Genomic DNA, 24,616 nt, shown 5'->3' with positions numbered 1-24,616 from the left:
CTGAGCAGCCTTGGCAGGGCAGCAAACTGCATGATCTCACCACCATCTGCAATGGACCATGGAGCAAACTCCTGGGGACCTGGAGGACATCACTTGTGACACAGGAGTACATTAGCTGCCAGCACCCATGGCCCATGTTTTTGTCATGCCACTTGGTTCCAAGGACAAACTCTGAGTCAAAACAGGATTATTCTGGTCCAGCTCTGGAGTTTTCAAATCTAATTCATGCCAGGCTTCTTTGTGCATTAGCCAGCAATGGGCTATCTCTTCCTGCACCAGTCTGACACAAGAGAAGGCACCCATGGCAATGTGCACTCAGGTACTTTGGACTCAGGCACTTTGGACTCAGGCTTGCATCATCCTCCTCCTCTGGGAAACATCCCTTCAGCACAGCATTTCTCTGCTCCTAGATACTATGATATTCCACCATCTTGCACACAATCATCTCCCACTTTGATATCCATGTTTTCTACACATTTAAAATGGTTATGCCACTGCACATTGCCTGACATCAAGGCTCTTTATGTGAGCAGACCACAGAAGCTCCAATTTCTACCAGCCTCCAATTTATTTTGTTCACTGTGTTGAGGCTGATTTCCAGCCCTTAGTGACTGTGATAAAATGATGCTACAAGAGGAAGTCTCACACAGGAATAATTAACAATTCATCTCTATTTATTGGGCCCTTTTGTCAACTTAAACTTGTCATAACTGCCATAAATCCCTTCCAGTGCTGAACAAACTCTTTAATTAAATCTATTGTGCCACAAGGGCAATGCTTCAGATGGCAGCAAGTAGTCAATGATGAAAGAGTTTGGCCCACCCTGGCTTAAAAAACCCTTTGTAAGGGCTGAGGTTCACCAGGGGATTGTGACCGTGTCCCCAAGCTACTTGTTCAAATGCATTTAGTACAGATGCAAACTCTGAAAATGTATTCCTGGTGAATTCCTGGGGCATGGCAGCTGGTTAATTGTTTTCCTGCTGACTCTGCAAGTCATTCCCCCCTGCCTACAACACGAGTTTCAGTCTCATCAGAGGAGCAACCTCAAAGCCATAAATACATGGACAATTCAGTACCCACCAGGCAAAAATCTGTTTCCACATCCTGTGGGCTACTAACAATTCTCTGGCCCTGCATCTCCCCATTAAGGGAAGAGAGATGAAGCATAGGAAGCCCTTCTGTCTCCTGAATGGAGGGAAGAACGAATGGCAGAGTGTGCCGGACCTGAAGAAGAGCCAAACACAGTCGTTAAAGGTGAAGAAACAGTACACCCAAGGTTTTCTAAAGGTCTTTAAGGAGCAGGGACATATTGACATAGGGTCTAGTTCACACCCTGCCTCCAGCTGCAGCCAGAAGTGGACCTGGGAAATGCAAGAACAGAGCAAGCACAAAAACAGCTCCTCCCTTTTCCTACCTTCACCTGCTTTCACAGCCCAGAAGACCTTCACGTGATGTGTTTTCTATTTAGCAACCCCCCCGCTGGGTTGCTCCCAGACATGACAGACAAACCTCTCCCATGCAGTGCTGGAGGACACCCACCCTTCTTCCAAAGCACAACATAAACCAAACACCTAGCCCTGTAACACACCTTGCTTGAGATAAATACTCCTTATGCCAGTATCATAAGCAAACATCCTGCTGCCAAGACAGCAGCTTTGCTAACAGCAGCTCCAACGCAAACTTGCATTGCAGCAGAAGAGATGGCAGGAGCCACCACTTTGTTGGTTAATCCCATTTGCCTCGTGAGAGGATGCAGGAAGCAAAATCAGAGTGAATTTACCATGATTTGAATCATGCTAATGCTAAACCCCATGGGTTTCCAGGGATGCCTGGAAAAGCACACTTGGGGGATGACGGCACTGAGCACATTTTTAATACTTTCAAGTGAGGAGCCAGCACAGACTATGGAGAGGGGGGTGGGGGTAGGAGAAGCAGAACAGAAAAATAAAACCAAACCCAAGCAACTCTTCTTGCTGTGTTGCAGAATCCTAGGCTCCTGCAGGTAGCTTCCCTCCCCCTGCAGCAAGGCCCACACTCTCCACATCTCTTCAGTGATTGCAAGCAGTCACCCGTTGCAGCCAGCACTCTCATGGAAGGAAGCTAGCGTCCCTGTTCCCTCAAAGGGACCATCAAAATGTTTCAGGGAGTGTGAAATGAGAAGGGGGGGGGAATTCAAAAGGCAGATCTTGAGATGGCAAACAGTACACAGCTCTTAACCAAAGCAGCCTTCAAGGGTCAGATACATCTTGTTGAATTCTTACTGGCTAAATAAAAATAATAGCAGGTGAGTCATGTGAGAGCTCCCTCCAAATACGCAGAAGCCCTTGCAGGTATGTAACAGTAACGTATGCTTGTCAGTTTGACCTTGCCAAAAGAAGCACAGCAGCCAGCTAGACAAAAAAGGAAGTTAAAAAAGAGCAAAAATCTGCTCCCAGGAAACAGATATGCCCCTTGCAGAAGGGCTGCAACCTGCCCCGAGTAAACACGTGGACCAGCATCACTCAGTTATTCGTTAAAAGCACATCTAAAGGGTCCCATCTCAAAAAGAGAAATTCAAGCTAGGCAGAGGGGGAGTTTCTGCACTTAGAGAGAGATTCAGGAGTTAAGTCAGCAAAAGAATCCCCTTGCCACAATTTCACACCACAGTACAAGGAAAAATCTCAACTGCCCTGTTGACACTCTCAGCAAAAGCACACCACTCTGCAAGAGATCTCTCACATGTACGGTTGGCAGTTAAGGCTTGATTTATAACCTAGGAAAGCAAATGCCATTACAAAAGAGCTAAGTAATCAGTATAATTAATCATTTTTCTCCCGGTGTTCTTCAACCACAGAAATTCTTACCTCTGGTGAGCTGAGGTGTCTGTCAATTGTTCCGTACTGGCAGCACATGTATTGGTAAGGTAAGTAGGACTGGCTCCCAGCTGTGCTGGAACAAAATCCAGCAGAGAGAAAGCAGGATACCATGAGAGATGGAGCATTTGCTTCCCCCCTGATCTCAAGGGAGAGGAGGAGGCCAGCAGTGGCACTGTCATCTAGCCAAGGTGCACTCGAGGCCCTGACAGATCACCATCAAAACTGTCACTTCACTTTCTTGAGAAAACTGCAGCTCAGGGCCTCTGAACATGGCTGTTATGTGCAACACCTATATCTCCACCTGCAACTTCACAGCACTGTTGCTCCCTTTACCTCCTGCTTATGCCATTATTTACAAGGGCACTTCTGCTGAGCTGTGCTGATGAAACTGGTAGGCCTGGCAATTCAAACTTATGCCAAGGAAATATTCTGCTGGCCTTTCCCACCCTTACAAACAAACCCACTTCCCGATTTCATTGCTAGCAACCATGTAGTACACTTTTCTTTTCATCCATATGAAAGCTTCCAGCTTCATATCTGCACACAATTATTTTCTTCCCAGGTGCTGCATTGCTCTCCAAGTCTTTTCTCCCTGGACAGACACTCAGGGCCTCCCAGGATACAAAAGATGCTCATTTTCCTTTTCATTACTGTCACAAGCAAATCTATAGAGGGCAAAAAAGGAAAAGAATAATTTCCTTCCTTCTAACTCACCTGCTGGAGAAACAAATCATCTCAGTGGCACACATGAACCCAAACAGTAGAAAACAAAATGTGCACTGGAATATATACAAGAGATGCACGCCACACTATATTAAAAAAATTCCAGAATCAGTTGCTTCGAAGGTGAAAAAAGCCATGAGGGTATATCAAGATGTTGAATTTCTGGCTACAATGTATATCAGCACAGTACAGAATTGTTGACAACACTGGAAAACTGCCTGTCACACAAGTGGGTTTAGCAGATGATGAGCTACGGGACATGGGCACACATCCGCAGAAACAGGCCAGGGAGCAGCACACGGCATCCATGAAGACATGCTTCCCTCAGTAACAGTAGAAAGCACCTCAAAATTGCTCAGCAGTGTTGTCCTGCACACACTCCTCCCATTACCCTCCCTCTGAAATACAAACGAGGCTGTCCTCAAACAATGCAGCCGACAGCCTGTGATTACCACTGCACAGACCTCAAAGACCGGGGAGGCACACGTATATGCTCAGGCTGGACGACTGTCACATTCACCACGTGTTGTCAGGAGCATCCAGCGGTACCCCAGTGCTAACTGCCCCTCTCCATCCCGTTCCGCCTTTTCCTCATTCAACAGGTTAAAACACCTACCGGAGAAGGGCGGGTGGTTCGGGGTGGACACATCACCGCTTCAAAGAGACCTAGGTTTACCCTCCCCCAAGCCCCACGGCCCCGCCGGAGGCTGACCGCTGCCGGGCAGCGCTTGGGGAAGGCGCGGACAGCGCCTCGGCGTGGGTAGAGCCGGCCCCCTCGCCACGCCTCCCGCCACCCCGGACAGGCCGCGGCACCGCCGGGCTACGGCTCTGCGCGCAGCACCCAGCCCGGACCGCGGACGGAGGCCACGGACACCCACGGGCCATGGTAAGTCGCTGCTGGGAACTCCGGCTGGTGCTTTGCAGGCAGCGGCAGAGGACAGGGCAGGAAGGTTTGAGCAGCAGCTCCGGCCTCTGAGAAGAGGCAGGAGGAAAGGGAGAAGGGAGCAGAGCTCTGCGCTGTGGTTAATAAGTAACACAGTCAGCTCCGCCGCCTGCTGCTGTTGAATGACCGAAGCCAGCGCTCTCCAGGCTCGGTTCCTCTGCAAGGGGGAAGGAAAGGGTCTGCCAGCAAGGCAGCTCTGCCAGTGTGACCCCCGCTCAAATTCTGCATGGCATGTGCTCCATCTGCACAGCCTGCCCAGTCCACCCTGGACAGCTGGAAACCAGCTTCTTCACAGCAGTGGAGGGGACAGGAGAAAAAGACATTGGGCCTTGTGGCATACCTCGTTCCAGCCCTGCCTGCAGCTCCTGCTAACACCAGGGCTGCCCCCTTTACCTTCTTCTAGGTGACAATTCACCCTTAAAAGGGAAGATACTAGTTTGGGCAGCGAGGGTTGTTTCATCTCCAGAAAGCTCAAAGCTCTCCCAGTTTCCAGTGCTGGTTCCTTTCCCTCAGTTGCACAATGCATCTACTGGTTTCCTGTTGGCAAAAAAACAAAACAAAAAATCCCAATGCCTTGGCAGTTGAGAGCCAGCAAAAGAAAACAAAATAATTAAATTTCCCTAATGAGAATAGTGTGTTTTAAAGGAGTAAGTGCACATGAAAGTATTTAAATGCCATACCGATAAAACCAGCAGGCTGGCCAATGGGGCGCTGGGGCAGAGAAGAGGGGAAGGGGGTAGGATGAAGGGTGCTCCGGGCAGTTTGCCATCAGAAGACACAGCCAGAGGAGGTGGCTTTCGTGTGGTCTGTTGGCCAAACCTCAGCTTGGCCTTGCCTCCCACTGGTGCGAGGCTCTCAGAGAGGAACTGGGCCTGGAAAAAGCCCCGGGGCCTGTCCTCCCGTGTAGTCGAAACCGCAGAAAAGGGTTCAGAGGACAATTAAGCCACGTCCCTCCCAAGCAGCCTGGTTTCTTGCTCTGTCTGGGGAAGGCTGGCTTGGAACCCAGCCACCTGCATCCATATCCGTCCACTTCAGGCAAGCAACAGCTCTGGCTTTACACAGCCTTTCCTCTCTTCAGTACCAATACACAAGCAGGAGGTCTCAGCCCCTGGTCCCAACACCTGGCACAGTTCCTACGCCATTCCTGTCACAGTCCCCCAGGGCAGCCCCCACGGGTGCCCCCCTGCCGGCGGCCCCATGCAGAGCCAGCCTCCTTCCCCACGTTATCCAGTTGCTAAGCTACCTGCACCCGACTTATCGCACCATCAGCACGGAAGGGCAACGGCTGAGAGTTTAGTGCGCTAAGCCATGTTTACTCACTGCCTTTCCTCCAAACCCGGAGCTCGGGAAGCGGGGAAGTGGTGAATCTGGGTCTGGCAGGGGGCAATCCAAAACACTGCACAAACTGAAGGGCAGCACAGGGTGGTTTGAATGCTACCAGCAAGGCCAGAGCATGTGCAGGTGAGGAAGGCTTTCCCCAGATATTATGCAAGAGGAAGAGCATGCAGCTACGATGGCAGGGGGACAGGAACCATCCCACCGCCAGCCACTCCTGAGCTAAGGTTCAGTGTACACCTTGGTACTCTCCATTTCATGTGGTGCTCTGCGGCTCACAGCTTTCTTTAAGCATAAGGGTCACGGCTATGCAGACAGGTAGGCACCCACACAGCACGATCCATGTCTTAGCAGATCCGATAACACTGGAATAGTGTTATTATATAATATAATAATCTTTCCAGTCTTCCTCAAAACATGCAAAACCAAAAAACCACCCACAAAAACATCAGCTCCATGGCTGCCTCTGGTTTTGTACAGCCTATGAGTAGGCATGCTATAGGAAAGGACTATTTGCCTTAATTGCTCAGCTGCTTAAGATGCTACTTCTGAGCACCAGTGCCCAAGCAAGCATCTCAAGGGGCTGCTGACCAAACACCCACCAGAAACAGTGTGCTTTATTTGTTGGGACTATCTGACTTGCCACACCGTGCTCTACAGCATATAAAGGAAAACAAATTGCAAAGAGATGTTGGTCATTGTCACTGAGAAACAACAATCCTCACCAACTTGAAAGCTCAGATCACCCACTAGGAAAGAATTTTAATTGTCACATAGAGCAACAGCCCTCTGTGCTCACTCCTTCCCTACTGAGCCAAAAGACACACTGGCTTAGTTAGCTCCCATCACCAAGAACTCTATTTTAGTTTCATCTTTGCGGGTATTCACTCCCCAAAGTGAAGAACTGAACTTTCCTTATCCCCCCCCTTCCCTTTAAAAAAACCCAAATAACAGCAGCTCTGCCCAAGAGCAGAAGACAATGCTAAATCACAATCCTTCCCTCTGCCCTTTGTTACTTATAGACAGAAACAGCCTCCTAAACTCCATCATAATGTAAGCGAGATTGAAAAGGAAAAGGAGCTGAACTCCAATTTAGCGTGACTCATCTCTCTGATTCACACCACTTCTTTCTCCTCTAAAGCAAGCTTCCAGTGCAGATGACCTGCAAATAAAGCCCTCCTGCTTTAAGAAGGTACTTCACAAACCTTAAATGCAAGCCATTCTCAGTTCTTGAAGCCATCACAGTTTCAGGTTTTCTTTTCAGAAAATTCTATGTAATGTATTTGGGAGCTTAACCTTACGCAGCTATCATTCTTAGTACCTCAGGTTATAATGAATCCACATTTATAGAGGTAAAGTGTTGCAGGTTAGAGGACAAAAGTGGCAAGTCAGACTGCCCTTGACCTGTGTACCCAGGGTAGGGAACAGAGGACAGCACTGATATCCCCTGTCATCAGTACCCACCAGTTCAGGTCTACACAGACATTCTAACCCACCCAGCCAGCCTCCAGCTGCCTCCATGGACCCGTAACTCCTTGACCAATGGGATGCCTTGCTGCTTTGAACATTCACTTCATCCTACCTCTGCCACACTGATCTTCTCCTCTTCCCTTTCCTTTCTATGGTGTCAGGCAGGAAAAGCCCACAGGCTGAGCACAGAGGAGAGGGAGCAGCTGCTGCCAAACCTGAGAGCTGTGGGGTGGAACGAGGTGGAAGGCAGAGACGCCATCTTTAAAGAGTTTCACTTCAAGGACTTCAACCGGGTATGAGCATCGGTTGTATGCAGATTTCACGAAGTGGGACACCTGGTTTGCAGAGCAGGGAGTTCCATCTGCAAGGCTCAGCCAAAGAAACCCCTCTGTGTTTCTCCTGAAATGTCATGACTGAGCAATATAACCTGCCCAAGACACCAAAGTGCTTGACCAGCACATGATTTGTCTGGGAAAAGCTTCCCCAAAAGGGGAAAATCCATAGAAAACACCAGCAAAGATACAGAAAATGCCATGCCTTCTATTTGGTTAGGTTGCCTAGAAACATGCGGTGTAAATTAACAGTAATGGGGTGAAAAACAATATATCGCCAGGTTCAGAGCTAGCTTTTCTTCTTACTCCACTGGGCAGGCCTTTGGCTTCATGACCAGAGTGGCTCTACAGGCAGAAAAACTCGATCACCACCCCGAATGGTTCAATGTGTACAATAAGGTAAGAAACAGGGATGGTGAGGCAAATGGAGATCTACAGGGAGCATATCCTTTTTTGAGGCATAAACCAGCAGCAAGTCCTCTTCAATGGGACCTTTTCCATCAGATGCTATTCCCTTCACATATCACAGCCAGCCTACAGCTGTCACTTAACAGATCCTTTCCTCCCCCTCTTTTTATGTGTCCAGCTGAGCAGTAGCTGCCTGAGTGCCAGCACCAGGGTTATGTTTTTTTAAATCAGAATCAGAAGTAGCAGCAAGGGGAAAAGTTTCTGAAGAAAGAGTGATTTGTAAAGTGGGCACAGGTGGGTGCTGTGACCAAGGCAGGGGTGGCAGTGACAGCTTGTGGCCAGGATGAGCTGTAGGAAGGAGAAAACCAGGCAAAACGCCAGACCACCGCTTTCTATCCCAGGAAATCCTGCTAACAAGCCTTGAGAAAGTAATAGCACTACATGCCTTATCAGGTGCAAACTGTTTGTAGTGCTGGGGAAAACCATTCCTGCTTTCTGCCAGCAACACTTGTCGGTCTGTCTGTCTGGTTTAGGTTCACATCACCTTGAGCACCCACGAGTGTGGAGGCTTATCGGAGCGAGACATCAACTTGGCCAGCTTCATTGAGCAGGTTGCAGCTTCCCTCTCCTGACCAGAGACACACAAAGCCAAAAATCAACTGTGCCGCTGCCACAACCCGTATCTCGCCTAGACAAATGCACCTAGAGCCTTCTCCCACTTCCAAGCTAGTTCCTGGATCCAGACTGCCTAACACCATGCCACAGCTCAGATGGAGGAAGGCACTTCTTGGGCACTGCGCGCATATCCATCTCTGATCTTGCCGCTACCATTCTTAAACCCTTTGTTAGCTGAGCGCCACCAGCCTGCAAACTGTTGAGCCTCTGAGGCTTTCAGTGTACCTGCCCTTTTACCAGGAGTCATGTTACACAATTGCACCAGTAAATCTTCCCAGTGCCTGACCCCATCTAGCCACTTACTGTGTTATTTCTTCTTACCTGCTGGAATATGCTCTCCACCTAAAACATGGTACATGAACCCTTTGGTTTCTCTGTAACATACCAGCAACTGTGATGTGCAATTTGGTTATTACTGTAACCTCTCTCTAGCAGTATTATAAGCAGGCATGTGATCTCACCCCTGTTGTAACTGGCCTTTACTAGGATACCAACTGAAAATGTTTACAATAAATGTCTTGGTTAACCCGATGTCAGTTTGGAATGAGGCCTCACTGTCAAAATTATGACAACAGGTTTTCCCAAGGCAGGTACTGGCCTGACTGCTCTCAAGAAAGTGCTTCTGCCAGGGAAAAGCTTCTTGATGAAGCAACACAGAGAAATGACACGTGCCTTCACAGGCTTGCACCTCGAAGTGAACAGGATCTGAAAGAGAGTAAGATTATCAAAGCCAGAGCAGATCAGATAAAAACTGCTTGTGCTGAAGTCAGAAGTGTACCATAGCCAAGGCACAAACACAAGGAAGGCACAACCAAAAGGCATGAAAGCAGCATAGCAAGGAGCCAGGGGCTGCTTATGGCGGAATATCTCCCAAAAAGAGGTTATAGGTGCATTTAGTGGTGTGAGATCTTTACTCTGGTAACAATGATCACTACATTCAAGGAGTCTGCAGTCAAATCTCTGTGTTTCTGGTACAACAGGAACAATTTGCTATGAAACCAGCAGTAGTTGCTTTAAGCAGAACCATCTAGGAGAAATGCTACAAAGCCCCAGCAGAGGTTTGCTGGTGTTTTGATTTTGGGGTTCTTTTTTTAACCTTTTAAAGTTCTATAAAGTATTAAGAGAAAATCATAGCTCTTAAATGACAATTTCTAGCATCTTTAAACATCACGTAAGATGTAGCCATGAACAGCACCTGTATCTTAACAGAATGAAAAAGTAGTCCTCAGGCAGAGTTTGTAACATTCATAAACTGCTCTCCCTGCAACAGACTAGACTGCATGAGCAAAGACCAGGAGCAAAAGGTCTCCATTCTTTCAAATGAGGATCGAAATGGAAAAACAAAGAGTTCAATGAGCCTAAATAGCTAAATGCATCATTTTAATACAAACTAGGCCCATTTTCACAATCTCTTCATCTATTTCAGACTAAAGTTTTACAGTGGCAAATTAGAGCAATACAGAATGAATTCAGATGAACTCGTCCCATTTGTTCATTAAAAAGTCAATGTGTATTTACTGGGCAAGATATTATTGTGTCGTACACAACCTTTCCACTCCCTCTCCCAAAGTCATCAGAAAAGTGCAGATGAAATCCATGGCATGAAGATGTACATCTCTTCTTGGTCCATCCCATTGGATATTCTTCAGTCTAGTACCTAGGAGCATGCAAATGCCTTGGGAGTGCTTTGTAAAAGCACAGATTAAGTGTCTCACTCGGAGCACCTGAAGGTCAGAAATCTCTCAGGAATTAATAGTCATGAAGATCCCCTCCAGGTCTAAAGTATCATCCAGTTTCAGATCATAATCCAGTTCATAAATATTTTTTTCTTTTAAATAATTATGCAATCTTTTAATCACACCATTTTTCCAAGACCACTTTGCATGATAAAGGAGATGCAGATTACATGTTAGATGACAAGGATGAATAAAGACTACACATCAGTAAATTACAGTGGCCTATTCCTGATCAGAAGATTACATTTACAGTATAGAACAAATACACATAAAACAATTAAACCCCCAAATATTACAAGTGAAGCCCAGAATAGAATACATTGATTTACAAATAACATCTTCAAATACATCCAAAAATGTGAAATGGAGCACTGATCTGTTAGATCCACCTACATCCTCGGAGGAGGATGCAACCGAGGAAGAGAGGTTTTCTCCCTTCACCTAGCCCAATGCATCCACTCTTTCTTTTAAAGCAGAAACAAAAAGAGTACTTCCCTTTTTTGTTCTGTTTTGTTTTTTAAATCTCAGTTCAAAAGGGAACCATCACAGTAGCCAGACACTTGCGACTGTCTCCAAAGTACTGCAAACTCAGAGGTGCAGTAATGGTCACATTAGCAAGACATTAATAGAATAAATAGGTCCAACATAAATGCTGACTGCCAGAGCTGGTAACACCATCAAGAGACTATCAGGCAATTCAAATGAGATGTTTTCAGAAGGGCTCAGAGACATGCATAAAGTCACGAATTTAAGGGCAGATGGCCAAAATACTTTTGTCTCCTAGCCTGGAGAACAAACCTGTTAAAAAGCAAGTATACTTCCCTCAATCACTGGGCCCAAAGCTGCACTGGTTTGCTCAGCAACTTGTTAAGTAACCTTAGTAACCTTTTCATTAGGTATAACTACTGTACCAGTGTGTGCTTTACCTATGTTAAGCCAGCAAGGGTCAAGTTCAGGCTAACAAGCCCACTACTGCAGAGAGACAAACGCCTTCAGACACCCTGCACAAGTCTGTGCAAACGTGGCATGAAGTCTTCTCCCAGGTGGTGAACTCTGCCTGGGAAACTCCAGTAGCATGCAAAAAGCTGAGAGGAAACACATGGGAAAGCCCTGCAGGAGTAACTCTACTGCTGTTTAATAACTCAAGAGATTCTTTCCAGCTTGTCCTTAAGGCCACAGCTGCCTCACAAGCTACACTGGGAAAAACTCACCATAAAAACAGTGAAGAAAAATAGGAAGGGTGAGTCACATGCCCAAGGCTTGAATGCTTCCAACTTGTTGCATTCTATCTAACATCTACCTCTCAGAGCTATACAAGCACCTTTATAATACTGTGAAGGGATTTGGCTCAATACAACTAATATTCTACCTTATAGACAAGAATGTTCTCTGAGGCCAGTCTGCCTTTGAGGTTTTATTCAGTATAGTACCATAAGGAAAGACCACAGCAAAAGTTGTGGTCAACAGCTGAACCTTCAAACCCTTCCTGGCATCCCACAAAAAAAGCCAGAGAAGTGTCAAGGCACAGTGGTGAATGCCCTTCTGAGAATGTGCCTTAAAAGAATCAGTGCAAAGAGCAGAGATTACTACTATTACAAAAGTCACCTTTTTATACTAAAAGATCACGGTAAAAAAAGGTCAGCTTTGGCGCCATCTGTTTGCACATGAAGTCCATAGGCATGGCACATGCCAGGGCCTGACTGACTCTACTACAGCTTTGTGAGATAGTGCAAAACCTTCAAGTTACGAACAGTGAAATCACTGTTTTGCATATCCCTCCAGAATTGGGCAAGGTACAACAGCACTCTAGGTGGCAAATGCATGTCTTCCAGAGGAGGCAGGGAAGCAAAACAGTTACTATGTACCAGGATTTTCAGTACCATCTAGTTCCTCTCCCTACACTACCTGCTTGGTTTCTATTTCTGATGTTCTATAAACCAAGAGATTCCAGAAAAGGATTTTGTGTTGCATACTTTTCCCCCCTCAGCAGATATTGATTGCAGTCTGAGATCTCTAGAGGGGATTTCAAAAAGAGTACATGACCATCTCTTCTTTGCCAATTTATCCGCTCTGCATTACAATAGATATAAAGGCTCCCAGCATAGTCTGTTAAATGCAGTAGCTTGGAGGAACACGCAGAAGAAAACAAAATTTTCAATTTACTTTCTGCCTTTAACTTCTGAGAAGATCGAAGCTTTGGAACACAACATGAGAACTCAAATCTAACACCTGGCTGGTCATCGGCTGAATACCAGGTCTGTGGAAGAAGAAACAGCAAGGAATGAAGTGACATGCAGAATACCTGAGGAATTCGGAGTTGTGGAATGGACATTTGATTTACTATCAATAGTTATGTTGAAAATAGGCAGGGGGAAAGGACGAAAAGCCTTAAAACTAAAGTCAGGCATGAAAATAATGCAGATTTCAAAACAGACTAAGATGGGCAAGTTTCCAAGATCAAGCCAGTATCAGACCTGCAATTGTAGGAACAAAGGCTTACTGCAATCTCTTCCCCTAGGAAACCTTCAGAACCACCCCTGTGCTAGTTGGCAAGGCACCAATTAATGCTGTACAGTCAGTGGTGGCTGGGAGAGCCATTCATGTGCTTTTCACTGCAAGGAACATCCGTGCTGTAGAGGCCATCCAAGTATGCCTGAGAAATCTCTGCTACCAAGCTCCTGTCTGGGACGGACTGAGCCATTCCATAGATGGCTCCCTAAGCAGAGAAGAGAAGGTTGTTACAAAGGATCGTTAATACCATCAGAGAAACACACTCACCCAAACATACTCTCATACTCTATGGCTGGCCTCCTTACCATCCCTGTGGTCTTGGCATTGAGATCCTTCATGATGTCCTCTATGCCATCTTTGACATCTTTCAGGAACTGTTCAGCAACACCAGGCTTTGTGTGCAACTGTGTAATGCAGAGATGAATGCTGGGCAGGCAAATGAGAGAGGAGAGATTAACCATCTTAAATATGTACAGCTCCAAATTTTCTGAGCAACTGACAGCAATTTAGTCTTTCCCTGGCCAGCAACAACTGTGTATCTCCTTAAAACAGCATTTCAGCAGTATTAATGGGAGAAGATGATCCACTCCCTTCCAATTAAAAGAAATCCCTGCAAAACACTTGTTAGTGCAAAGTTCAGCTCTCTTGCAGAATGGCAACTCCTCCTTCCTTCCTGACTTCACCATAGAGGATTAAAGGCCTATAATTTTCTCATCCCATTCCAGGTACTTCTAGTGAGAAAAATGCAGCTGCCTGCCAGCACAGTAATCCTTGCCGTCGTTTCCCTCCCCTTCCTCTCCAGTTTAGATAAGCCATCAGCCATGCACAGCATGGAAGATAGCATCCGCCAGAAGGAACAGGGCTACTTACACCACTGAGCTATTGCTTCACCTCATGCTAACTGAAAGTCCAAAATTTTTTTCAGTGCATCCACATCTGAGAGCACTGGCCTCTTTTTACCCACAGAAAAACAATTACCTACTTAAGGAAAGCCTCATTTGAAAACATTCATTTTACACCAAGCTGGAAATGGAAAGATCACTGAAAATGATCAGTTTTTCATTGTTCTTTCAATAACCTTCATCTTCAGTGGGCAGCACAGGAAGATACTAAAAATAAATACATCTACAAATCCTCAGTTAACTAACATGAGGTAACACCCTGGTTATTTATATTTTTCTGCTTGTATTAGATAAATAGAAAGCAAGCCTCAGGCTCATTAAAATCACCACTGCCTTATCCTCACTGCAGTAACTGCTATATATCAGCAATTACAAAAGTAATTCCTCCTCCTCTATAGAGGGAATTTATCAGATTTGGACAACAATTTATCAGATACGGACACCACCACTTAGCAAGTCACAACAGCTACATGGCCTGAAGATGACCATCTTGCATATCCCGACTATGCACATCACTCCACTGGTCTCCACAAACTCACCTTGATGGAAACTGTAGGGCATTTAAGTTCCATCCTTTTGCAGCTAAGAAATTAGATAATCGATAAATGTCAAAAGTGTCTGAACCAATGGAGAGGACAGACACCTCAGGCTTCCCAAGAATGAAGATGCTGTCAAATTTTCTCAACCTTGAAAAGAAAAAGGAGAAAAGAAATGACTGACCAGGGTTAGAGGGAAAAGACATTCTGTCCATCTCTCTGGAGCCCTAAGGGAAAAGCTACAGAAAGCAACAGATGACAGCACGTTCAAACCAAAAAACCGTGCAATCATCTCAGGCCATTGGGACTGGCAAGAGGATTCAGGTCATTACAGGCCCTAAAATCAAGAAAAATCAGGAAGAAATGGAAAAGACAGAAAACAGAGAGGCAAGGGAAGACAGAGTAGCAGAGAAAAACAGCTTATCAGCTCACCTAGCAACACAAGCATCTCAAAAAGGGAGCATAACCCTTCTTTTGTCATCCAGACTCCCCCTTAGTTATGGCTGAGGCAGAAGAAACTCTAGAAGCAAAGTGAGCTAAATAAAGATGCCTGCACCCCTCCTCTCTGTGCCTCACAGCTATCTGGCACAGGGCAGCATCCGGGAATAAAAAAAGCATCTTCTCCCATAACTGCCCAGTAGATCCCTACCTAGCAGGTAAGGTGTTATAACTGCTCCAGGGAAAAGTTGCATGAGAAATAAACGCAGTCTGGGAGAAGGAGTACAGAACAGGGTTAAACAGTACAATCAAAATGCTAAGGCACGCACATACTCTGATTCGATGAAACGCGCCGTTTTAATGATCCTCTTCGTAGCTTCTATGTAACCCGATTCTCCTATGTGCATCAGAGTTGCCCAGCATGCAGCTATGATTCCACCAGGCCTGGAGCCTGCCACGGAGGGGGAGGCGTATATGCCCCCTTGCCAGTCGGGTGCTATAAAGAACTGGTAGCTCCTGTACTTCTTGTTGCTGTACAACACCACTGAAGAACCCTTGGGAGCATAGCCATACTGCAAGGGGCACAGAAAGCATTAAAAAGCAGCAAGAGGGCACAGAAACACATTCAAGCACTCACCGCATGCAGTCACCAAGATCCCATTTGTGCTCTGGGTTATTGCACAAAGCACCCAAATAGAGCAGCCCTTACCCCTGCACTTCAGCACCTCTCCACATAGCAGAGCAGAAATGTGCCTAAAGGCAGGGATGGCACTGGGAATCTCTCCCCAAAAGTGAAAGCACTGTAAGACCTTTCTCCCCAGTTCTTACCTTGTGGGTATCAGCAGAAATACTGGTCACACCTTTTACGCGGAAGTCAAACGGATGCTTTAGAGGGAACCCTGCCTTGTCCATGAAAGCAATGAGAAAACCACCCAGGCAGGCATCGACATGGAAAGGGATTTTGTACTTCACTGCGAGCTGTGTGTGAACAAGAGACTCTATTGAGTAACATGCAATAGGCAAGAAAACAACGTGGTTAGGGCACCCAAACTCCGGCCACCAAAAGGTACTCTGCATTCACAATTAAATGTTTCCTGGATTGTTTGGGAGCATCATGCCACTCTCTAGCCATTGAGGATAGGAGATCTTAAAGGGCTGGCTACTTGTGGGATACCTTCCCCTGCCTTCCATATACGTGAAGATTGCCAGTGAAAGGAAAAAGAACGTCTCATTCTGGCAGTTTGCTGTATTTGCCAAAAGGATGTGACAATGTGGTCTGAATATCTGCAATAAAGTGTAAGAGTGTGATCAAAAAGAAAAGAAGGTCAGAGGCCCTGGCTGGTTACATACAAAATAAATAATTGGAGCATAGAGAGAAAAATCAAGAGGCATGTTTGTAAAATAAGATCCCAGCCCTGTGACTCCTACTCCCTCCATGCATTCCTCAGACTTCTGTGTCAAGTTTGCTACAACCAGTAGGGTCTGAATCAAAGCCTTTCTACTAGGTGGACTATTTTGCTGTTATTTCATTTCGGAACTATTTTGCTGTTATTTCCTTTCAGGTAGCAAAGAATGAGCCTTTCTGGCTGGTTTCACAGTGGGTGCATCAGAGCAATAAGCCACATACACAATACATACCTTCAGTTACAGGAGAAGTTTATGGCAGACTTGAGAGTTCAGAGACAAAGCATGGGCAAAAGACTTGCTGCTTTGCCTTGCTATGACACATCAAATGCACGAGCTCAAGTCCAAAATCAGTCCCATGCAAACAGCTTTATAACAATGCCCAGAGGTAATATCTGGTATTTAGAGCTCACCTTTTCACAGCAACTAAGGGTTGAAAAAAAAAAGTCCTATATTCATCCTCACTCCAAACTGTGTCCTACATATGCTGTTGTTGGTTAACACCTGATCTGAGGACAATAATAATACTCTCCCAAGCAGCCTACTCTTCCCACCAGATTCATTGGTTAACATCCTGGAACACCCCTGATGCTCTTGTACAGAAGGAGATGCTGGGTTTATTGCTACAGCACCCAGAAGTCCCAGGGTGCCATACCTCTGCCACCTCTTCAATCGGGTCCATAATTCCATGAGGGAACTGGGGAGCGGAACAAACCAGCATGGCTGTGTTCTTTGAGATAGCCCTCCTCATTGCCTGAAGATTTAAAGAGAGAAGATGCTCATATTCCATTTACCAAGTGCCTGCCAAAAAAGATAAAAAGTGAAAACATGCAGCGTCTGGTCTTAAAAACCAACGCACAAAAGCCTGTAAAAAGCAAAGCAATGAGCTACAAGAATCAGTAGATATCAGCTGAGTCATTTAACTCATCCACTTGGAAATACTAGAACACTTTTGTTCTGCCGCATCAGAAATTCGGAGCTATTTCTGAAATACATAAATTATTGGATTCTATGTGAATCACACAGGACAAAGAGACGGTTCACATCCCATTATTTCAAACAAAACCTTATCTGCAATGACAAGTACTTACTCCTGCATTTTTATTTCCAGGAAGCATTCATTCCTCTCTGTCCACTGACTTGCTCCCTGGATAGGTAGATTTCTTGCTATTTGCTATACAATGCTAATGCTAATCTCCCACAGAAAAAGTGCTGTGTTGCCTAAAGCAATACCTGAACATCCACTTCCATAGCCTTGGTCAATGGTATGTGAATCAACTTCAGTCCAAAGTAGTGTGCTGCTTTGTCAAATGCCGCATGAGCACTCACTGGGACCAACCTAGAAAAGTAACAGATTGCATGTGTCAACACAAGCAGCACCTAAGCTTTACCGTGAACAGGAGGGGAAAAAGCAAAAACATTCAACCTGTAGATATTTGTGTGTGACAGACGAGTCACAAACAGCCCAATTGCATGTTTCAACTGGCCTGAAATCATACATACCAAAACATGCAAAAAGTTGGGGAAAATACTCTCTCATTTTCTGAGGTATCATATCTTATCAGGGCGTTTAATAACATGCAAAAGTGTTAGAGAAGGAAGAAAAGAACTGCAGGAATTCAGCAGAAGATGAACACCACAGTGTTTCATCTCTTTTTACATTTTCCTCTCATAAGCAATTAACAGAAACATTTTTTGATGCACTGTCTAGAAAAAAGAAGGACATGAGAGACAGCAAATCCTTTATTAGCAGTGTGACGATTAGCACAATTCTTCCTTTCAGCTCCAACCAGCCCCAACTTTAGTCCTGGAGTTTTCATGCTAAACCTTCTTTGAACTGAATAAATCCAAACCCTTAAACACTTCAAAGGGCCTGACAATCTCTGCTCAAGAGGGGCCCAAAGCTGATATTTGCAGGCTCTGTCCAGAGTAGCTCATATCAAAAGGTATTGCCAAAATACATCTGCACAGAATAGCTACTGCAGCCCCCCCACAACATTCATGTCTCCCAGGCTGCTTAGTTTCCTGTGCTTTTGCACTAGCCCTTTTGACTCAGGTTTCTCTCCTTCAGACACAGATAGACAAGGAGGAGATGGTAATGAGCTATGAAATGAAGGATTATTGAGGTCTAGCAGCCACCTCAACTCAGAAGAAGCGTAAATCCCACAAGCCCCCAAAGCAAAAAGCAAGATGCAGAGTTACCGCTCACATTTCTGGCTGTTTGATGCCTCTCTCATAAGCCAGGTCTCTGTATGCCTTGCAGGCCATCAGAATACTCTCAGTCCCTCCAGATGTCATCTGTCATGAAAAAAAAGAAGCAAACAAGAAAAACAACCACTTACATGGATGCTGCCACAGCATCTCTGTCCAGAGATGCTTCAGAGGCAAGAGATGCACAGGACAACTCAGGTTTTCAAGGGCAGCAGAAGACACTGAACAGCTCAAGGTAGCTTTGTGACATTCAGCTTGAAAATGCACATTTAATTAAATGTTGACTCTTCTATTTAAAGGTGAAGGAAAAAAGGGAAAGCAAACAAACAAAATTCAACTCAAAAGCCTAACAAGAGATCATGCCGCACAATCACTAGCTGGCAAACATGACCACACCTCATGAAACTGCCAGTACATACTTAGCTCTTGATTACCTGGGGATTGTTTATCTGGATTACAGATTAATTATGCCATGCATATGGAAAAAACAAAGTTGATTCTGTATTAAGTTAACTGAAGTCCAGCAGGGTTTATTAGGTCTGGAGCAGTGCCATGCTGAGGCACAGAGCCAGCTCAGACTTGGCTCTGCTCCTGAGCCACAAAACCTTCCCAGAACCTGCAACACTGCAGAGCAGAGAATTCCCTCCAACCGTCTCTCTGCAGAGGCCAGCACAGGTCTGATCACACCAGGCCAGAGCTTCTAAGCCCTCAAGGACCCAGGAAATATTACACCAGAAGGAATTTCTGCATTACTCTCCCAAGCAAGTCCCCCAGTACCCACACAACCCACTATCCATGCTTTCCCAGCCCTCTTTACCCTGACCATAGGAGAATAAGGAGGTTTACATCAGGAGGTGGAAGAGAGGAAGGTACACATACAAGCCATTTGATCAAGTTTACTGTTGCAAGCTAGAACTCAAGAGCTCTTGCAAATAAATAAACAGAACTCCTCACAGGAAGAAATTCCTCAAGTGGGAGGACTGTTTCTTGTTGGCCAGCCTTTACAAGTTCTGACATGCAGGGGACAGAAAAGTGAGTGGACATAAACCTTCCAAAGTAAAATTTTAACCTAGTAAAATGTGAGGTTGGTTTTTTCAAGCAGCCTGCAGGCCTGAAAGACTGCTATGCTGGGCAAGCCACAGGTTTGAGGACTGTGGGTACCTGGGACAGATATACAGAAGTACATGTGAAAAAGAGGAATCAAAAGCTACTTACAGCACTTACAGAGGACTAATTTTGATCCTAACATCCGCTAAACGAACTGCAATTTCCCCTTTTAACTTCTTCCCCCAAAAAAATAAACATAAAAAGGATCACATTTGCATGCCTCAAGACATCTGCTAGTCTGGATTTCCCTTTGGCTTTTTTTTCCCAGCTGACATAGCTGCAAATCCCTAAAATGCAAAGAAGAAGTGTGACTGCATGAGAATGACTAAACATTAAGTACAGTTATAAGTAACAAAGTTCACAGGCACACAAAACAGCCTGCCACATTTGTTCCTAACAAGATCCAAGCTAACAACAGCTGCCACCACAGGCGGTGTGGAAGTGACTGTCACACCACAGACAATTTCTGCTTTTATGGTAGTTTAAAAGCAACAGCTGTCGCAGATAAACCCTCACAGAGCCTGACACTGGATGAAGAAATCGTTGCATTTATTGTGAAGGAAATAGACAGCAGCAGGAACACAATGTCCTAAGAGTTTTACAGGCTGTGTCACTTAAACCACAACAGTCACTCACTTCTCCACTTTCTCATGAAAAGATCAGCAAAGTTGTTAGCTACTATTTTTTGGGAAAAAAATCCAGCTGGTATAACATGGATTGCCCTTCTACTGCCAGGTGGGAGAAGAATGAGTTTATCATATACTTGTAACATTGCTTGCAAAATTGCTTAAAATTTTGCAATGATCATGAAAACTTTGCTAGGCATGATTTCGGGATCTTGGTATTCACATTACTGAATGCGCAGGCACAAAGACAGGCATGCAGATGACCACAAAGACAGCTCATTCGGGCTTCTGAAAATCCACTGAATCCAAGCTAAATTTCAGCCAGATCAGCTTCCTAAATTGGCCCACAATCACCATATTGGTACCAACATGAGTTTCCACCGCAGTAGGTATGCCAGAGCAGCTTGATCTACAGCAGCACCTTTAGTGTAGCAGAGCTAGAACAGCAAAAACCCTTTTGGTCTATGCGGTTTATACCTGCAGAGAAAGAGTCTGCTCCTTTAGAGAAGGCTTTGTCAGCCTAGCTCTCAACAGCAAACTCGTTCTGTTATAGCCAGGGCTTGAATCACTGTCACGGGATGGAGCTTCCCCACGGCCTGCAGTGCACCGGCAGCTGGCCAAAGTGCAGTGATTCAGCACCCGCCAATGGCTTGCACAAGTATTTTTTTCTCTCCTCTAAATGAAAGTCCATAGGCTCAAGCAATGCCATGGGGAGAAGGGGCTGGAAACAGGCATTGTTTTAAGCAGCTTTCCAACCCTGCACTATCTTCAAAAGCCAGGCAAACTGTGTGGAAAAGGCAAGCAGACTTCCTTTTGTTCCTGATTTATTTATTATTTTCCAAATGGGAGAGCAAAGGAGAAAGCACAGGGAAATCCCTGGCAGTGTTCAAAGCCAGGTTGGACGGGGCTTGGAGGAACCTGCTCTAGTGGAAGGTGTCCCTGCCCATGGCAGGGTCTTGGAACCGGACAAGCTTTAAAGTCCCTTCAAGCCAAACCAGTCTGGGGTTCTAGGATTACTTATACACTAATGGTTAACGGTTGGACCAGATGATCCTTGAGGTCCCTTCCAACCTGGTGTTCTATGGTTCTATGGAAAAATATCTCTCCTGCTTTCTAAACTCAGTATATTCCTTCTGTTGCTCCCTCCCTCCAAATACCAGTGCTCTGGAACCTCAACATTAAACCAGCAATAAGAGCTACAGTCTCTGTTCGAGGGATTTCTTTGGCCACGCCACTTGCATATCACTGTCAGATGTAAAAGAACCACTTTAGTCCATGGTCTCTAATTTTTTCTTGTATTTTCAACTTAGGAAACACATCCATTCAGACCCTGGAGACAAAGCTGACCAAAAGTTTCACAACATTTTACCCCATAAATAAGAAAGCAAACTACAATTTGTTTCTAAGGTAGCACTGGAGTAAAAATATACCACAATTCACTGCATGGTCATAACATAGTGGCAGACTTGTATAAAACCTCTCTAAACCTGCAGGTTGTAAATTCCACTAGTTGTCACTCTCAAGGTGACCCACTCATCACTACAGATAAAACCTGACACATCTGCAGAGTTTAAACCCCCCCAAGACACATCACTCACATTGCACTGTTAAAGCCCTACTTCATATGTACAGCCAGCACTACAACAAAGTTTGGAAGCCTCAGAGTTTAGGGGGAAAGAGACAAGATGGTTTCTACAGGAGGCTTCGGTTTGCATTTGCTGATTTTGCCTCCTCTCTCATTTTCAGCTGCAGAGTAAGTGCAAAGAATTCAGAGAGAAACCAACATCAACTACACACGTGTGCACACCCCTTATTCCCCCACCACATTTCCCTGAACTTCAAAGTTGCCATTTCCTTTTAAGTTCAAAAAAGTACTAAAAAAGCAAATCATTGAAGCTTGCATAAAAGTGACGACTTCTCTCCAAATTAGAAGGGAAATCCACAGCACTGCAAAACAAAGCACCTTGTGAACAGGAACATATGCACACATCAGACAAGAACAAACTCCTCCATTCCTCCTCTACTTGCTGAGATTAATTAGTCCTTTCAAATCATTGCAAAAATATGATTAGAATCTCCTGGGCACCGAAAATCACCAATGCCCGCTTCTTTGCTCTCGTGTAACAAGATTAAAAGCAAGAACAAAAGTAGTAATTAGTGAGAAATAGGAAGCATCCATCCACTGCTGAAAATGATTACTTCTAAAAACTGCTTAAAAAACTGGAACATCTCTCCATGCAATTTAAGGCAAAAGGCATGCCAACACACCCCTCACCACAAGGGCATTGTTAGCAGTTTTATGCCCACGTTTAAATGAAGGAGAATTATAGCCCCCACGTCTCAGATAAAGGCAACTCCTGTAAATAATGCAAGCTGCTCATCTGATTTAACATTCAGAAATCTAAAAGGGCATGTTTCATTTTAACATTTATTAAACACACTGAAAACCTTCAAAGAGGAAGTGGGGGGACTGTTCTCCAGAGATCCTGCTTAGGAAGATGCCCGTATGACACAGGGCAGGACCACACAGAGGTCTTTCCAGGCTGCTGAAAGCCCTGGGAACAGCACAAACGTGTCACTGCTGCTTTTCCCAGACAGAGCAGCAGAGTATAAGACCCAAAAAATGTTTTGCAACACGTTGTGGAAATCAGAGCACAAAGGAAGTGAAACTGCCTCACTCAGAAGCAGACAAAAACTTTTGGTGTTTTCCACATAGCACAGCCACACATACACTCTTCAGAAACACCAACAAGCTCCATCTGCCTTCAGGGACCAGCACCAGGCACCAACAAAATTGGACAAGCAGTCCCAGCTGCTTAAATCAGATTAGTAAATCCAGTGGATGAGGATCTGGCACTAAGATGCACTGCTTCTCAGAGATGACAGTGATGAAATTCAGGGAAAAAAAACCCAAACATTTGTCTTGGTTTTCATCACTGCAAGAGTTGAACTGAGTGAAAAAGGAGCCTTCTCAGCAGAAAAAGCCAGCAGCACCTCCTGAGCAGATCAATTTGAAGATACAGATAAATCACAGCATTGTGTGCCCTTCCTGGTTTAGCCATCTCTCTGTTTTACAGCCTCAGTGGTTACTGAAGCTTAACTATGGCAGTCTGAGCAACTAGCTACAGCAGGGCCTTCCAGAGACAGAAAGCATAGCATCAACCTGAAAAAAAAAACAAACAACCCTCTTTTAAAATGACTTTGTAACTGTCTAAGCCTCCAGAAGTAATTCTGAAATGTTAATTCTGTTTGTGGGAGAAGAAAGTAAGAGAAGTCTTTGAGCCCAGCTACTTAAAGAGCATGTGACCTCCACATATCCACCCACATCTCTCCATCAATGAGTATCAACTTTGGACACTTCACAGTCAGGAAGGGTAATGTGGGAGGGAGACAAAAAGTCCACTGGAGAGACTCATTTGGACAAGATAATTACAGGGATGCAATTAGGGTATTGCAATAGGGTACACAATTAGGTAAAAATAATCTTCTGTTTCCGGCCAATCAGCTTTTCAACCCTCCCTCTCATCATGCAGATTTGACTGTTCAACCAACTAGAATGTAACTGCCACAGGCTGCACGTTCATCTGTTTACTTTGCTTCTGTTTGAATCTTAACCATAGTTTTATGTCATGATTCTCTGGAAGACAGAGGGAAAATCTGGATTCCCCAGAGAGCATCTGTGGAGGTCTCATGTTAGCTGTGATCACCATCTTAGTGTTCTGGAGCAGTTTTTTACCAATCCTGAACTTCCCCTCTTAGGCAATTCTACTTTTAGATTTCAGCGAAAGAGCACACAAGGCCAAGGTTGACACATTTACAACACATGCTTTACGTAACAAAAACTGCACACACACGTTGCAGGCTTCAGCAAGCAAAATCCTCCAAGCATACAGTGTCACAGAGCTATCTGACTATTGTATCAATTGACATCTCAGCTGCTGATAAAGTTCAACAGCTTTAGACACAGCCTCTTCCCCACTCGAAGGATAATCTCACCAGTGTTCTCAGCACTACAAGGCAGGAAGGAGATGAGGTGAGGTTAAATGCTTTTTATGAACAAAAAGGCATGTTCCTTCTCTAAACTTGAAGGTAATACAAGGAAAACAATCCTAAGAGGACAAGTTAGGCCATAGGGTGCAACCTCCTGCTATCAAAGGCAAATCACATCTTACACTCTCAGCCACTGCACAGTCAAGTTTCATCTTCAATCCAGTTGGAGTTTGGTTGAGCTACACTTACTACAATACTACTCCAGTACTTACCTCCTTAACACAACCAAGACTCCAACTGTCAGGTTAAGGCCATTCAAGGCCAGTCCACCTCATAAGCTCTTGCGTCAGCACCCTTCCCACACTGATTTTCAGCCATTGCTGGCCTCCCTCCCTCACATACCTACAGACAGCA

The 24,616-nt window shown here is 45.1% G+C and overlaps 2 protein-coding genes across 2 annotated transcripts in view; one reads left to right on the top strand and one right to left on the bottom strand.

Moving 5' to 3' along the window:
* Positions 1-4,461: 4,461 nt before the first annotated feature.
* PCBD1 (pterin-4 alpha-carbinolamine dehydratase 1) lies at positions 4,462-8,899 on the top strand (the record flags this gene model as incomplete). The annotated part of the gene is made up of 7 exons (XM_080622006.1): positions 4,462-4,528; positions 6,138-6,174; positions 6,879-6,909; positions 6,998-7,048; positions 7,488-7,619; positions 7,977-8,057; positions 8,600-8,899. The coding sequence occupies 7 exons, from the start codon at positions 4,462-4,464 to the stop codon at positions 8,696-8,698; spliced, it is 498 nt and encodes a 165-aa protein (XP_080478132.1). The 3' UTR covers positions 8,699-8,899.
* Positions 8,900-13,052: 4,153 nt separating this feature from the next.
* Positions 13,053-24,616, bottom strand: part of SGPL1 (sphingosine-1-phosphate lyase 1) — a gene marked incomplete at its 3' end in the record, with an annotated part of 28,536 nt that continues 16,972 nt past the window's right edge. The window contains exons 7-14 of the mRNA XM_080621059.1: positions 18,478-18,566; positions 17,502-17,607; positions 16,924-17,022; positions 15,693-15,842; positions 15,198-15,436; positions 14,430-14,576; positions 13,294-13,414; positions 13,053-13,193 (exon numbers count right to left, since the gene is read on the bottom strand). Of these exons, the coding sequence (XP_080477185.1) occupies positions 13,053-13,193; positions 13,294-13,414; positions 14,430-14,576; positions 15,198-15,436; positions 15,693-15,842; positions 16,924-17,022; positions 17,502-17,607; positions 18,478-18,566 (1,092 nt within the window). The remainder of the gene's footprint in view (positions 13,194-13,293; positions 13,415-14,429; positions 14,577-15,197; positions 15,437-15,692; positions 15,843-16,923; positions 17,023-17,501; positions 17,608-18,477; positions 18,567-24,616) is intronic.

Source organism: Psittacula echo, assembly GCF_963264785.1.
Source record: "Psittacula echo genome assembly, chromosome: 6".
In the NCBI taxonomy this organism is placed as follows: Eukaryota; Metazoa; Chordata; class Aves; order Psittaciformes; family Psittacidae; genus Psittacula; species Psittacula echo.
Note: the sequence above shows the minus strand (reverse complement) of the source record. Positions and strands in the feature narration are given on the sequence as shown.